The 15,215-nt window shown below is 41.2% G+C and overlaps 1 protein-coding gene across 2 annotated transcripts in view; it reads left to right on the forward strand.

Moving 5' to 3' along the window:
- The window catches only part of astn2 (astrotactin 2), a 360,332-nt gene that overhangs the window by 155,073 nt on the left and 190,044 nt on the right, over window positions 1-15,215 (forward strand). For both annotated transcript variants that reach the window (XM_083531246.1, XM_083531247.1), the window contains exon 4: window positions 6,453-6,602. In XM_083531246.1, coding sequence (XP_083387372.1) covers window positions 6,453-6,602 — 150 coding nt within the window. The remainder of the gene's footprint in view (window positions 1-6,452; window positions 6,603-15,215) is intronic.

Consider the following 15,215-nt stretch of genomic DNA (forward strand, 5'->3'; position numbering starts at 1 on the left):
CTGGATCTCTCTCTCTTTCTCTCTTTCTCTTTCGCTTTCTCTTTCTCTCGGCTGGGCAAATTGAATAAATCACAAAAAAAGATCCGCATGGCTGAGTTTTCCCACTTCCTTGCTTGTCATCCGCTTCTCCTCGGAGCTAGTGTGAGAGGAAGAGATGATGAGCGAGATTCAGAGAGAGAGAGAGAGAGAGAGAGAGAGAGAGAGAGAGAGAGAGAGATGCTGAGGATTCTAAGGATCTGGAGTCCTCTGGCTCTGGCGTCTCTCCTCCCTGCAGAATTATACCTCCAGGAAAATGAAAGATGGCGTCCCTAGTGGCGATGATCCTCTGCCTGAGTCTCTGCGTCCTCTCTTTAACACTTGTCTCATTTGCATTTCTTTTTTTTTTTTTCCTCCCCACCTCGCGTTTTGTCGAACTCTTCATTGAAAAGCCTCGTGAAATAAATCACCACCTTTTCATCCTATAAACCCGCATGAAGAGGGAAAAAAAACCCACAATGCTCTGAGCATTATGGAGTCTAATTTCTCCCTCTGTGTTTCCTAATCAGAGCGCCGACTTCAAAGTGAAAAGAACTCAAATTACTCCCAAGAAGCGAACAGGATGAATTTGTATTTGTTTACATGCTTATTTTTTGTGTGTGAAACATTTTATTTATTAATCTCACATGGCCACATCACCAGCGCTTTTTGTTCCATTGTGATTGTACGCTCGGAGCGAACGCTGCTAATTGAGATCGCTTGAACGTTTCCGTGATGAAAGGATTCGTCTTTTCTGGGTTCAGCACGTGCGCTTGTGTGTGCAGGTGACCTACAACTGGGGACTCGTTTGTTCTAAAAGGAACAATCTGGCAACGCAAGCATTTAGCACTACCCTCGCTTGCTCTGGATGCCAGATATTCTTCATTAGCACAAGACATAGCTGCTTTATGGTGTCAGAATCCTGGACTAGCCATCACACCTCGTGTTTGATTTGCACACGTGTTTGACGTTTACAGACGATCAGCACTGGGATTTAAATGTTCACTTTGCTTTTACGTCTTTCGTTTGTTTCTCCACGTTGTCTGTTTCACTCAGGTTTCATTGCTCACCTCGACTGGTTTGTGTTTTGGTTCATGTACAGTATCTGGTGTTTTCTTTGCTATGTTATGTTTACGTTTGTTTGCATTTTATTAATACATTTCTGCACTTGCATCTTCACCTGATTCCTGACCCCTGCATGGATTCCTGCATGAAGGTGCATTTTTTTTATTTTTTTTTTAATTATATTTTTTTTAAGTTAAATAGATAAATGATTAAAAATACATTCAATTTTTTTTTTTATTCTACTTCAAAAAATTATAATAATAATGATGATGATGATAATAATAATAATAATAATAATAATAATAATAATAATAATAATAATAATAATATAGATAATGACATTCTTCTTCTTTGTTTTTTTTATTATTGTTGTTATTATTATTATTATTATTTTTTTTTTTTAAGCTAAGTAATTTAAAAAAATATATACGAGTAAATTAAAAATAAATATTAAAGAAATAACTGAAGAGGGAAAAAAATCACTATCAATAATGAGCAATTTTTTTTATACAATTTAAAAATGAGGTAACTTGATATTAAAGTCAAATAATAATAATAATAATAATAATAATAAAAGTAAGATATTTTCAATGTTTTTTTTTTCTTTATTGCAACTAAACTAAAACTAAAATTGATGATTGATGATCATATTCTTCAGAACTTCGATCTGCCGAGTGCCTGATAGTCTGTCTGGACGTCTATCTGGATGTGTGTCTGAGCGTCTGTCTGAGTGTGAATTAGGGTCATATGTTAGCTACGGTCAGAGCAGAAAAGAGAGATGAAGTTAAAAATCGTCAGTCTGCTCCGGAGGAAATCATTTTGTCATCCAAAGTGTCACCTGAACATTTCACATTACTGCCATGTCCCTTGACGGCTTTCTTGTAATTGCTTTCAGAATTGCAGTGTTTTTCGCCACTCGATGGCCTTCGTAGACCGAATCAAACCGAGACGTGGGAAAGCAGGCGTGAAATAATGACAAAACCGAGCCTGAGGGTGTGTCAGAGGGGACAGTGGGGTGAATCTCGGGGAAAACAAACCGGAACGGGTTCCACGCCGAGCGTCACCCGTGTGCCCCCCGAGTCAAAAGAGGGTCAGGTCCTGACCTGGAACTGATATTAAACTTTCTGAGATCATGACAGAGTTTCATCTCGCTTTCTACCGATGTACCTGACTGACGGCAAAGCAGCTACAAATCACATCTTTATGTCACTGCTCTCATTTAAATATGTGATTGCTTCCATAGTAACCACTTATTACAGGAGTAAATCTTTCTGCAAACCTTTAAATTCTTTTTTGTTTTTTTTTGGAAAACAAAATTATTACACATATTTAATATTATTAAAATAACAACAATACTACTACTACTACTACTACTAATAATAATAATAATAATAATAATGACGATGATGATGATGATGATAAATCTTGTATGTTTTTGCTTAAAAAAATACAAATAAATAAGACACAAATGCCTTCTCTATTCAAACTAGTGCAGCATTATTATTTTTATTATTATTATTATTATTATTATTATTATTTATTAAGACATAAAATAATAATACAAGAAAAAAAAAAAAAAGAAAAATAAAAAAGTTTCTTATTACCATTTAATTTTTTTATTTAATAACAATAACAACAATAATAATAATAATAATAATAATAATAATAATAATAATAATAATGATAATAATATTAATAATAATAATAATTAACTTTTCTTTTCATTATTCCTTTTTTTTAAGTTATTGCTTAATAGCAAAATATCTTTTGTCTTAATGTTTTAGAAAGGTTACTATTTCAGGAAGAAAAGATACACCATTTAATGGATTGTATCGTTTTCTAAAAAAAGAAAAAAAGAAAAGAAAAACAGCATAAAGTCGTAAAGAGAAACAGAATGTGGCCTTTTCTGAGGCAGAATGCTAGCTCAGTGATGCACTTTGGCTAGGCGGCTTGTCAGGTATTGATGGCTCTAAAACCGCTATAAAGGCCAGCCACTAAACCTTTTGTGCGCTAAAGCATTGTCTCGGAGTCCGCCTAGCGACTTATTAATCTCGTTCATTTTCTATAAAAGGTCCCTTTGGAAATGTTACAGTAGTGTGTGATGTGCTACGTCTCAGCGATCGCGCCCTTTCTTCCTCTTTCTCTCCACAGCACACACTCGCTGTCCATTCGCCACTAATCTGCTCCTCTTTACATACTCTCCATGTTTATTTATTTTATTTTAGATGTGTTTAGAAGGCACAGTCTGGAGACCGGTGAAGGTTTCGTGAAAATGGATCGCGTGCTTCCAGAGTAATTTTTAACCAATCACGCTAATGGAGTGAGTTTACTGAGTTGAATGAAGAGTCAAAGGAATAAATGCAACGTTCATCCGAATGACCTTTTAGGAAATGTGCTAAATTCATCTTCGTTCATTTTAGTCTTCAGCACAGATTCTGCCCTTCGAGGAGAAGAAAGAAAAAGATTAGCATTTATACAAGTAGCACTGATGGAGAAATAATGTGTGATTAAAAACCTGGCACAAATCAGCGTGGATCTGCTACATGAATATTTTCTGTTTGCTTTTTGAACATCCCATCCCACATTTACGCCCAACCTCCACTCTTCTGGGAAGGTGTTCCACAAGATTTCGTGCAGATTTGTGATCATTCAGCCCACAAGTGTGTTAGTAAAGTCAGGTACTGATGTGAGAAGGTGAGGAGGTTCCTGGGGTGCAGTCGGCATTCACATAGGTTTGAAGCTCTATAGCAGGAGATCTTTCACTCAATCATATGTATCTTCATAGAGCAGGTTTTGGGTCTCCTAGTTTTCAGAGTGAAGAAAAAACTTCATGCTCCTCCATCTGAAGACATCTTGTACAATCGTGTGCCTTCCAGTTTGTGGAAGAACCACATATGGATGGAAAATCAAGTGTCCCAATACTCTTGTCCACATAATATTTGAGGGACAGAAAATGAGAAGGAGAATTTGATATTTCAGTGTAATTACTACAGTAATAGTGTTTTTTTTCTTCTTCTTCTCTGAATAAATGACGGTAATTCTTTAAGGTAATACAGTAGCATTAAACATTTTGAGACCCAATTAAACATCAATCCTGATGCCTGAGACAGTGGAGACTTGAAATCTAGCTTGCACATTAGCAGTTAGCTAGCTTACTGAACTAGCATCATCAGGATTCGGTACATGGGAGGTCAGAGGTTAAGGCTCTGAGTTACTAATTAGAAGGTCTGGGGTTCAAGCTTCGGTATCGCCAAAGTGGCCTGCTTGGGGCCCTTGAGAAAGGCCCTTAACTCTCTTTATTTCTACAACCAATACATCTCTATTAATGAGATTTATTTTGTGGTGCTGTTGAACTTCTCGATTTTAAAACATGAAACTTTCACTATTTAGGGTTTTATTCTAAACCATCATGTTGCTCCCACCACCATGCTTCACTGTGGGAAATAAGAAAAAACGATTCTAAAGAAAAGCCACAATGGATCACAATGGAGCCACAGTTCCTCCGTTTTAATGTAACTTCCTCTTACCTGAGCTCTTATGAGCCATAATAGTGTGAGATGATGCTGAATGAAACAAAGATAAGAGAGAGATGGAGAGGACATGGCCACTATTTCAGAGTGCAAGAGGAACAGAGGAACATATCATCATCCAGACCCTTTATAGCTCCTGGGAGAGCTCGTCCCCTCACATCTCTCACTTTAATTGAACTCGTGATGCATGGCCAACCTCAGGGAGCAGCGCCGTGGTCTGCTAATGGAGGCGGCAGATAAATAGTTGGTCTCCAGGTTTTTTTTTGTTTTTTTTTCGATTCGACTCGCCGAGACAATGGGAAAAAAGGGAGGGTTATTTATATATTTTAAGGCTCTCTGGTGGCACAAATGGGGCAGAACGTGTACAGGTGGGTCAGGAGAACTCCCACGAGGCTTTAAATTTTAGCATGATGGAAAAGCAACACCGTCTGCGTCTTCATGGCCCTCGCACACGCGAAGGTTCTCGCTTCTCACTGTTATTACCTGATATTGACCCAGTTATTAAACTGCAATGAGAAATGAGATGGTCGTTCTCAGACCTCTTCTTAATTTCTGATCAGATGCTCAGTTTTATTTCAACAAAAATGTAAATTTGTCTCTCTTTTTTTGGAAATATTTTAAATGTAATGCTCAGACGGCATATAAAGATGAGTCGATCGCACCATTTCTGTTTGTTTATTAATGTTACATGAAATCGGTGGAAATGCTGCTTCCATTTAGGGCAGAGCTCGGAATCATCAGAATGTATATATCTGGCGCCCGAATTCCCCGTATTAGCTAGGCAGATGTGTGTGTGTGTGTGTGTGTGTGTGTGTGTGTGTGTGTGTGTGTGTGTGTATATAATATATAGAATATATATATAATGTGTGTATATATAATCAAAGATTCTCATTTTATTGTTTTAAGAGACACAAACATGTTCCTGTTGTTTCTATGCAACAACATATGTTTCTATGTTTTTACTTTGCCCAAACAAATCTATAAATGTCCAGATGGCCAACTTTATTTTCAATAGAAAAATCCTCCATTAGAAGTTTTACATGCTCTCAGTATCCAGACAGTTCGTTTCTCCGAACATTCAGCTGTAGTACTTTGATGTGTCTCTTGTAAAACTCGCCAAAGATGTCTTTCTTGTGATTCAGTTCATCCCAGAGCAGTTCAATAGTATTTAGGTGCGGTGACTGGGCAGGTGGTTCCATCATAGACATCTCTATTGAGTGTTTGCTCTCTAAAGAATGCTTACAGAACTCAGACATGTTTCTCGCTTCGGCTCATCGTCTTGTTGTACGGTGAAGTCGGATCCAATGAGCCGCGGCCCAGACAGAATCACATTGAGTTGAATTATGAAATTGGAGCCATTTTGGATCAGGATTCCTTTCACTTCACAAAGCGTTGGTGTTTCCTAAACAAATTTGCATGGTATCATGAAACAGTGCTTTTAATAAAGGTTGTGACATAAGAAATCTGTTTTAAATGCTTTAAATAATAAAAGAAAAATGAAGAACATGACCATCAGAAAACTCTGCACATAACTGATGATATTTCATGTAGAAATTTGAACCTGCATCACACTTCAAAATCACTGAATGAGGTCCGATTATAAGTAATGAAGTTAACCGCATACAGTAATGTCTCGAATCAAAGACTTTAAATCCAGATTAGCCAGATGTTCTATGTGATTCTTTCGATCAGCTCGGATGTCATTGGGTTAAAGATTTGTGAGAGAATTTTCAGAACTCTAACTTACTCTCTCTCTGTCTGTGTGTGTGTGTGTGTGTGTGTGTGTGTGTGTGTGTGTGTGTGTGTGTGTGTGTGTGTGTGTTGTGCTGTTCCGTTTCGCAGTCATCGACTCCCAGCACGAGTCCGTGGAAGCTTTAGTGCAGAGAATCAAGGATAGTTTCCGTACCAATGCCACCATGGAGATCACGCATTTCCAAAACGCAACACACAGCTCGTCCACCAGCCGCAAACGAGGACCGATTCAAAACAGAGGTAAACACACACACACACACACACACACACACACACACACACACACACACACACACACACACACACACACACACAAGGGTCAGAGTTTATGGTACTATTGTTACTATTAGGGTCAGGGTTTATGGTAATATTGTTACTGTTTATGTGTCTATGTTACTATATAGTCTCAAAGAATCGATGTTTTATGTGAAAGAAAGCAGATGTGGATTCTGATATTGTATGAAATACTGATGTCCAATTCAAACCTTCACATAAGACTCAGCAAGGAGGCGTGGCCTAAATATTGAAGTTGGAATTGTAATGTATTGTGAAATGTATTGTGGGGAAAAATATTGTTTTGATGTATTGTTTAAAAAAAAAAATCTATATAAATGACATTCATTAAACTAACCTTTCGTTTATTTATTTATTTAATTAATTTTTTTTATTAATAAATCATTAAAAAGCATAAACAGACAAACGGAATACTTTTGCAGTATAGGTTTGGCTCGGATCCTAGACAGACAGATTAGCAAACACACACACAGAAAGCAAGAAATAAATAACATTTAGTTTACAGTAAAGTGTAAAGTGTACTTTTATCCACTACAGCACTATTCTGGATTCTGATTGGTCAGAAAGATTAGATAGATAGATAGATAGATAGATAGATAGATAGATAGATAGATAGATAGATAGATAGATAGATAGATAGATAGATAGATAGATTTTTTTTATTTATTATTATTCTTTTTAGATTATTTAACTGATTTTTAAATGATTGATTTTTGGTTGTTAGTATTGAAGCACAACAGGTGCATGTAAAATAAATGTTGTTTCCTTCCCAGTGATAACATTTTGTTTAAAAAAAAACAGATACATAACAGATTATCACACACATGCGGAATCATAAGACCTGCTGGAGATTTCTATGTGAGACGAAAATCGTTTCAATCATATAAACGTGATAAAACTAACAATCCCACCGTTCTTCTGTGAAATGACACGAGAAAAATCCATCCATGCTGTCCTCAGTTTCAGTTCCTTCCTCCTCACCGTGTCGGAGAAAGAGTTTGAGCATCTGCCCCTTTTCCACACTCTGCTTCTAATCAACTTTTTTTTGGAGGCCTTTAATTACTGTCCCTGGAAAAGAAAAAGAAAAAAATCTAAAATGCAACATCAGCACTAAAGCTTCTTGGGGTCTATCGAGGACAACAAGGAGCTAATGGGACGAGTCTGGTTGTGCAGCCGGAACTCAATTAAGTGCGGCGACTGTACGAGGTTCAGCGAGTCCTTACAAAGAGATTAGGCAATCGGAGGAAGGGGAAAAAAAAAAAAACAGGAAGACGAATGTGGAGTGCGATTGTAGCTGAGATGATTGTAGGGGTGCTGGGCTCTGGGAAGTTTTTAATTTTGTCTTGCTTGACTCAGCATTTTTACGCTGATGATCTCAATGCTTTTCCATCTCTCTGTGAAGAGAGAGAGAGCGAGAGAGAGCTAGAGAGAGAGAGAGCTAGAGAGAGAGAGAGAGAGAGAGAGAGAGAGAGAGAGAGAGAGAGAGAGAGAGAGAGAGAGAGAGAGAGAGAGAGAGAGTCGCCTTGCCCTAGACTCTGTACTGAAATGCTAAAACACTCTTTTATTCCTAAAAATATCTTTCTCACACTGTGTTTTGATGATGTTGAGCAGGGATTGGTTGAAACAAGTTAGACAAAAGTTTTGGGACACCTGACTATTCCAGACAGATGCGGTTCCTCCTCAAATTGTTACCACAAATTTGAAGGTACACAAAAAAAAAAGAAAGAGCACAGCACCTAGAGACACGTTGTTTTGGATTTTTATTTTGACCATGTCAGCGATGCTAAGTTTAGTCCTCATTAGCGCTTAGGTTATAGCAGCTGTAGCAAGTCCTGAGAATGACAGAAGATTAAACTTTACACACTTTAACCCTGTACGAGCGCTGACCCTGTAGACTCCTTCCATTTATGTGCGATTACTTGTAATAGGAAATGACATCATAGATATTTTTTCTAAAAGGACTAGCTTTTTATCTGTTTATTGATTGACTTTTAGCACCAATGAAGTCTTTCTGGATTTTCATTTTCATTATGCTGCCAAACATCACATTTTTATTTCGTTTTTTATTCCCTGCCCTCTGATAAACATGGTTATTAAAATAAGCTCAGAAATACTTGGCCCTTGTGCCATGTGAACAGGGGGGCAGGGACATGCTAAATGATGCCAAGCCCACCAAATATTTCTAAGCGTGGTCAGAAAGAAAGACCTGCAGTGAGGCGTCAGTTGGACCAAATAGAAAACAAAAGTATCCTAATGAATAAGTAAATGCCTTCAGTATACTGTATAACAGTGCCTGTTTGTCTGTTTGTTGACTGTGGATGTCAATCATTCTACTGCCAATCCAGCATCACTGTTCAACTCTGCCGTATGACCCCCACGTATGACCTCGCCATATGGCTGCTCCGTATGTCCCTGTTGTATGTCTCTATCATAAGACCCCTTTGTATGACCCCTCTGTATGACCCCTCTGTATGACCCCTCTGTATGACCCATCTGTATGACCCCTCTGTATGAACCCTCTCTATGACCCTGCTGTATGACCCCTCTGTAAGACCCCTCTGTATGACCCCTCTGTATGACCCCTCTGTATGACCCCTCTGTATGACCCCTTTGTATGACCCCGCTGTATGACCCTGCTGTATGACCCCGCTGTATGACCCTGCTGTATGACCCCTCTGTATGACCCATTTGTATGAACCCTCTGTATGACCCCTCTGTATGACCCTGCTGTATGACCCCTCTGTATGAACCCTCTGTATGACCCTGCTGTATGACCCTGCTGTAAGACCCCTCTGTATGACCCATTTGTATGACCCCTCTGTATGACCCCGCTGTATGACCCCGCTGTATGACCCTGCTGTATGACCCCTCTGTAAGACCCCTCTGTATGACCCATTTGTATGAACCCTCTGTATGACCCTGCTGTATGACCCCTCTGTAAGACCCCTCTGTATGACCCATTTGTATGAACCCTCTGTATGACCCCTCTGTATGACCCCGCTGTATGACCCCTCTGTAAGACCCCTCTGTATGACCCATTTGTATGACCCCTCTGTATGACCCCTCTGTATGACCCCTCTGTATGACCCCTCTGTATGACCCATCTGTATGAACCCTCTGTATGAACCCTCTCTATGACCCTGCTGTATGACCCCTCTGTAAGACCCCTCTGTATGACCCATTTGTATGAACCCTCTGTATGACCCCTCTGTATGACCCCGCTGTATGACCCCTCTGTATGACCCCTCTGTAAGACCCCTCTGTATGAACCCTCTGTATGACCCCTCTGTATGACCCTGCTGTATGACCCCTCTGTATGAACCCTCTGTATGACCCTGCTGTAAGACCCCTCTGTATGACCCATTTGTATGAACCCTCTGTATGACCCCTCTGTATGACCCCGCTGTATGACCCTGCTGTATGACCCCTCTGTAAGACCCCTCTGTATGACCCATTTGTATGAACCCTCTGTATGACCCTGCTGTATGACCCCTCTGTATGAACCCTCTGTATGACCCCTCTGTAAGACCCCTCTGTATGACCCATTTGTATGACCCCTCTGTATGACCCTGCTCTATGACCCCTCTGTAAGACCCCTCTGTATGACCCCTCTGTATGACCCCGCTGTATGACCCTGCTGTATGACCCCTCTGTAAGACCCCTCTGTATGACCCATTTGTATGAACCCTCTGTATGACCCCTCTGTATGACCCTGCTGTATGACCCCTCTGTATGAACCCTCTCTATGACCCTGCTGTATGACCCCTCTGTAAGACCCCTCTGTATGACCCATTTGTATGAACCCTCTGTATGACCCCGCTGTATGACCCCGCTGTATGACCCTGCTGTATGACCCCTCTGTAAGACCCCTCTGTATGACCCATTTGTATGAACCCTCTGTATGACCCCTCTGTATGACCCTGCTGTTTGCCCCCTCTGTATGAACCCTCTGTATGACCCTGCTGTATGACCCTGCTGTAAGACCCCTCTGTATGACCCATTTGTATGAACCCTCTGTATGACCCCTCTGTATGACCCCGCTGTATGACCCTGCTGTATGACCCCTCTGTAAGACCCCTCTGTATGACCCATTTGTATGAACCCTCTGTATGACCCCTCTGTATGACCCTGCTGTATGACCCCTCTGTATGAACCCTCTGTATGACCCTGCTGTATGACCCCGCTGTAAGACCCCTCTGTATGACCCCTCTGTATGACCCCTCTGTATGACCCCTCTGTATGAACCCTCTGTATGAACCTGCTGTATAACCCCTCTGTATGAACCCTCTGTAAGACCCCTCTGTATGACCCATTTGTATGACCCCTCTGTATGACCCCTCTGTATGAACCCTCTGTATGACCCTGCTGTATGACCCCTCTGTATGAACCCTCTGTATGACCCCTCTGTAAGACCCCTCTGTATAACCCTGCTGTATGACCCCTCTGTATGACTCCTCGGTATGACCTCGCTGTATGACCCCGCTGTATGAGACCTCTGTATGACCCCTCTGTATGACCCCTTTGTATAAACCCTCTGTATGACCCCTCTCTATGACCCCTCTGTATGACCCCTCTGAATGACCCTGCTGTATGACCCCTTTGTATGACCTCTCTGTATGACCCCAACATAAGACCTCGCTATATGATCTTTCTTTATGTCCCTGCTGTATGATTTCCGTGTAGGGCTCCATTGGATGACCCTCCTGTGGACTCGCTGTATAATTTTGCTGTATGACCTCAACGAGTGACCCCGCTATAACCCCTTTGCATGTCCCCGATTTATAACTCCTCTATATGACTGTGCTGTATAACCCCACTTTATGACTCCGCTGTATAACCCTGCCGTATGACTCCACTGTATGTCTCCGCTGGTCAACCCTGTCATATGACCCCACCGTATGACCTTGCCACATGTCTCTGCTGTATGACCCCACTGTATAACCCTACCATATGAAGAGTGAGTGTGCAGCCTCTGTGTATCATAAGGGTTAGGCAATGATGATGAGCTGATGAGGAGATTGAGGCTGAACCATGTGGAGTGCTGCTGAGTGCTGTGTGTGTGTGTGTGTGTGTGTGTGTGTGTGTGTGTGTGTGTGTGTGTGTGTGTGTGTGTGTGTGTGTGTGTGTGTGTGTGTGTGTGTATGTGAGACAGTGATTAGCTATGCTGATGTGACCTGCACTGTGGTGAGGACAGGAAGGAACGCTGACCACCATCTGGGAGAGTGACGATGCCTGGCACCTTCAACTCTTTAATTATTCAAAGCTTTCCTGATGGACATGGGGTGTGTGTGTGTGTGTGTGTGTGTGTGTGTGTGTGTGTGTGTGTGTGTGTGTGTGTGTGTGTGTGTGTGTGTGTGTGTGTGTGTGTGTGTGTGTGTGTGTGTGTGTGTGGAGACGGGGCAAAAAGACTGACTGAGTGAGAGAGAAAGATCGAGAGAGACCAACAGAGAAAGAGAGAGGAGAAGAAAAAAGACAGAGATTAAAAAGGAAAGTTAAAAAAGAGAATGGGACAGAGAGACAGACATACTGAGAGAGGTGGAGTTCTAGTCAAATAGAGAGTAAGGAATGGAGAAAGACTGAGAGAGACATAGATTAAAGAGGTGGGCAGAGAGATTGAAGAGAGGAAAAGAGAGGAAAATAACAAAGAAAGCAGGAGAATGAGACAGAAATACAGAAATACTAATAGAGATAGAATAGGGAGACAGAGAGAGAGAGAGAGAGAGAGAGAGAGAGAGAGAGAGAGAGAGAGAGAGAGAGAGAGAGACAGAGAGAGAGAGAGAGAGAGAGAGAGAGAGAGAGAGAGAGGGGAAGAAAGAATGAAAAAGGGACAGGGCAGAAAGATTGACTGAGAGAGTGATAGAGAAAAAAAAGAAAGAAGGAAAAAGACAAATAAATTGAGGAGATGGACAGATAGTTTAAAGAGAAGAAAAGAGAGCGAAAGAGTAAAACAGAGACACACATACAGATAGTAATAGAATGGAAGACAAAGATAGAGAGAGATGGTGGCAGTAAGGAAGAGAGAATGAGAGAATGAAAGAGAGACAGTCAGGAAGACTGACAGAGAGAAAGAGACGGAAAGAGGCAAATAAAAAGACAGACAGATATTGAAGGGATGGACAGAGAGATTAAGGAGGTCCAAGAACACGTTTTTACCACCACCATGCTTCACTGTGAGGGAGGTGTATTCAAAATACTGAGCATTCATGATGTTTTATGTTCATGATTCTCATAATCCTCCTCTCTGACGTCTCCATCGTTACCTTCTCCACCCAGATTGTGAAAGAAAACATCTGGACTTGACGTTAGACATTTGCTGCCTTCACCTCATTGGTCCTTGTATAAATGTCACAATATGATATATTTCCTACTGTAGGATTGTCTGAGTGCAGGAGCGAAGCAGGTTTTTCTTTTTTCTTTTTCATTACACCTGCTGCACAAATGAACTCGCACCAGCCTGAAACTAAATGGCTGGTTCGCTAATAAGATCCCTGCCGCGCAGCATCTATTACAGCCGAGCATGAGATTTGGGCCCGGCTGAAACATTTGTTTATATGGCATTCTTTATTTCACCACCTGCTGGCTTTATTTTTTCCGTAATGTGCTTTTGCACTGCGGAACACTTTTCTGTTTTATAAAGGCTGTAAGAATCTAATTGTTCGCATCGGTTTTAGTGTTTATGTGCTGATAAAGAAGGTGTGGTCACTGCATGAGCAGACATAAAGGCGGAGGAATAGTCGATAGAGCTGCATTTTCAGTGAATAGTATTTCTAGTTCTATTAAAAGATTAAATAAAGGCACAAGAATGACATCTTCGTTCCTGTCAGTAACAGTGTAGGAGGTGTGGCCTCTGTTCCTGTCAGTAACAGTGTAGGAGGTGTGGCCTCTGTTCCTGTCAGTAACAGTGTAGGAGGTGTGGCCTCTGTTTCTATCAGTAACAGTGTAGGAGGCGTGGCCTCTGTTTCTATCAGTAACAGTGTAGGAGGCGTGGCCTCTGTTTCTATCAGTAACAGTTTAGGAGGCGTGGCCTCTGTTTCTGTCAGTAACAGTGTAGGAGGCGTGGCCTCTGTTTCTGTCAGTTACAGTGTAGGAGGCGTGGCCTCTGTTCCTATCAGTAACAGTGTAGGAGGTGTGGACTTTGTTCCTGTCAGTAACAGTGTAGGAGGTGTGGCCTCTGTTCCTGTCAGTAACAGTGTAGGAGGTGTGGCCTCTCTGGCTGTCAGTATTCAACAAATGAGGTGTGGGATTCCAATTTGAAGCTAAAAATAGCCACTGTGCAAAAGCCAGTTTTCCTTTCGCTGTCAGAGAGAGTAACTTTAACAGCAATAGCAGGCAGGCATCTGTGTCTTCATTACCACACACACACACACACACACACACACACACACACACACACACACACACACACACACACAGCATAAAGAGTGCAGATTCAGGCGCAGCGTAACAGAACACCGCCTCGAGCTCACAGTTCAGACGCGATGGAGTTGTCCTGACAGGCCGTTGTCATTTCCTAGTTGTAATAAATGCTCCATGCAGTCATCACTCACACGTTTACCACAGCGCCATGAATGACACGGCCGCTCGCAAATTAGCCAGTGTGCCGAGGCCATTAATATGCTCGTTACGCTAAACGAGCGATTAATCAGGAACTAAAGTGTGTGTGTGTGTGTGTGTGTGTGTGTGTGTGTGTGTGTGTGTGTGTGTGTGTGTGTGTGTGTTTAAAAAGAGTGTGAAGGAATGTCACAATGCCAGGAATCAGGCCACACACTTGACTCAATGAACTCAATGGTTAAAATGTTGGACTTTAGATCTGAAGGTCTTGAGTTCAAATCCCAGCCACACCAAGCTGCCACTCTTGGGACCCTGAGCAAGGCCCTTGACCCTTTGTACTCCAGGGGAGCTGTATCATCTTTGACCCCACCTTCCCAACGTCAACGTGATAAAAGAAGAAATAATTTCTGGTTTTGTCTGGTTTTATGTACACGTGATTAGTATGAAGCACCTTACAGAAACAGAGGCCCCATCGTAGTCACCGAAGTCCAAGCGAAGTGTGGGTTTGTTATATCTTAAATTAATTACATTTTTAGCACAAGATGATTTATTTATCTCGACCAGTGGGATACTAATTTATCGCAGCTTGTCACGCTCAGTCTGGCAACCTTTTTAGAAATGCAGCAGTTGTCCAAATTATCCACACGGTGTGAATTTATTCCTTCGAGGTTTCCTGAAAATGGACTAAATCTCTACTAATATGTTCGATGTGAAATTGGATGATTGCGAGAGAGCTTCACTTCACTCGTCAGTCTCGGACCCGTGTCTTTCTGCCGATTAACACACAACATTGTTATCCGTTTTATGACATCGACTCCAAAGGTTGTTGACGCTCTGGGATGAATATAAAGGATATATATATATATATATATATATATATATATCATTTTTTTTTTTTTTTTAATAATTGCTAGTATTCTCATATTTATCTGCAGGGGCAAATGAATGCTCTGGAGTTGGCAGCGGTTTCCTGATGGACGTGCTCGTCAGGGTTCTGACAGCATCTCG

This window comes from Silurus aristotelis (genome assembly GCF_946808225.1).
Source record: "Silurus aristotelis genome assembly, chromosome: 26".
Lineage (NCBI taxonomy): Eukaryota > Metazoa > Chordata > Actinopteri > Siluriformes > Siluridae > Silurus > Silurus aristotelis.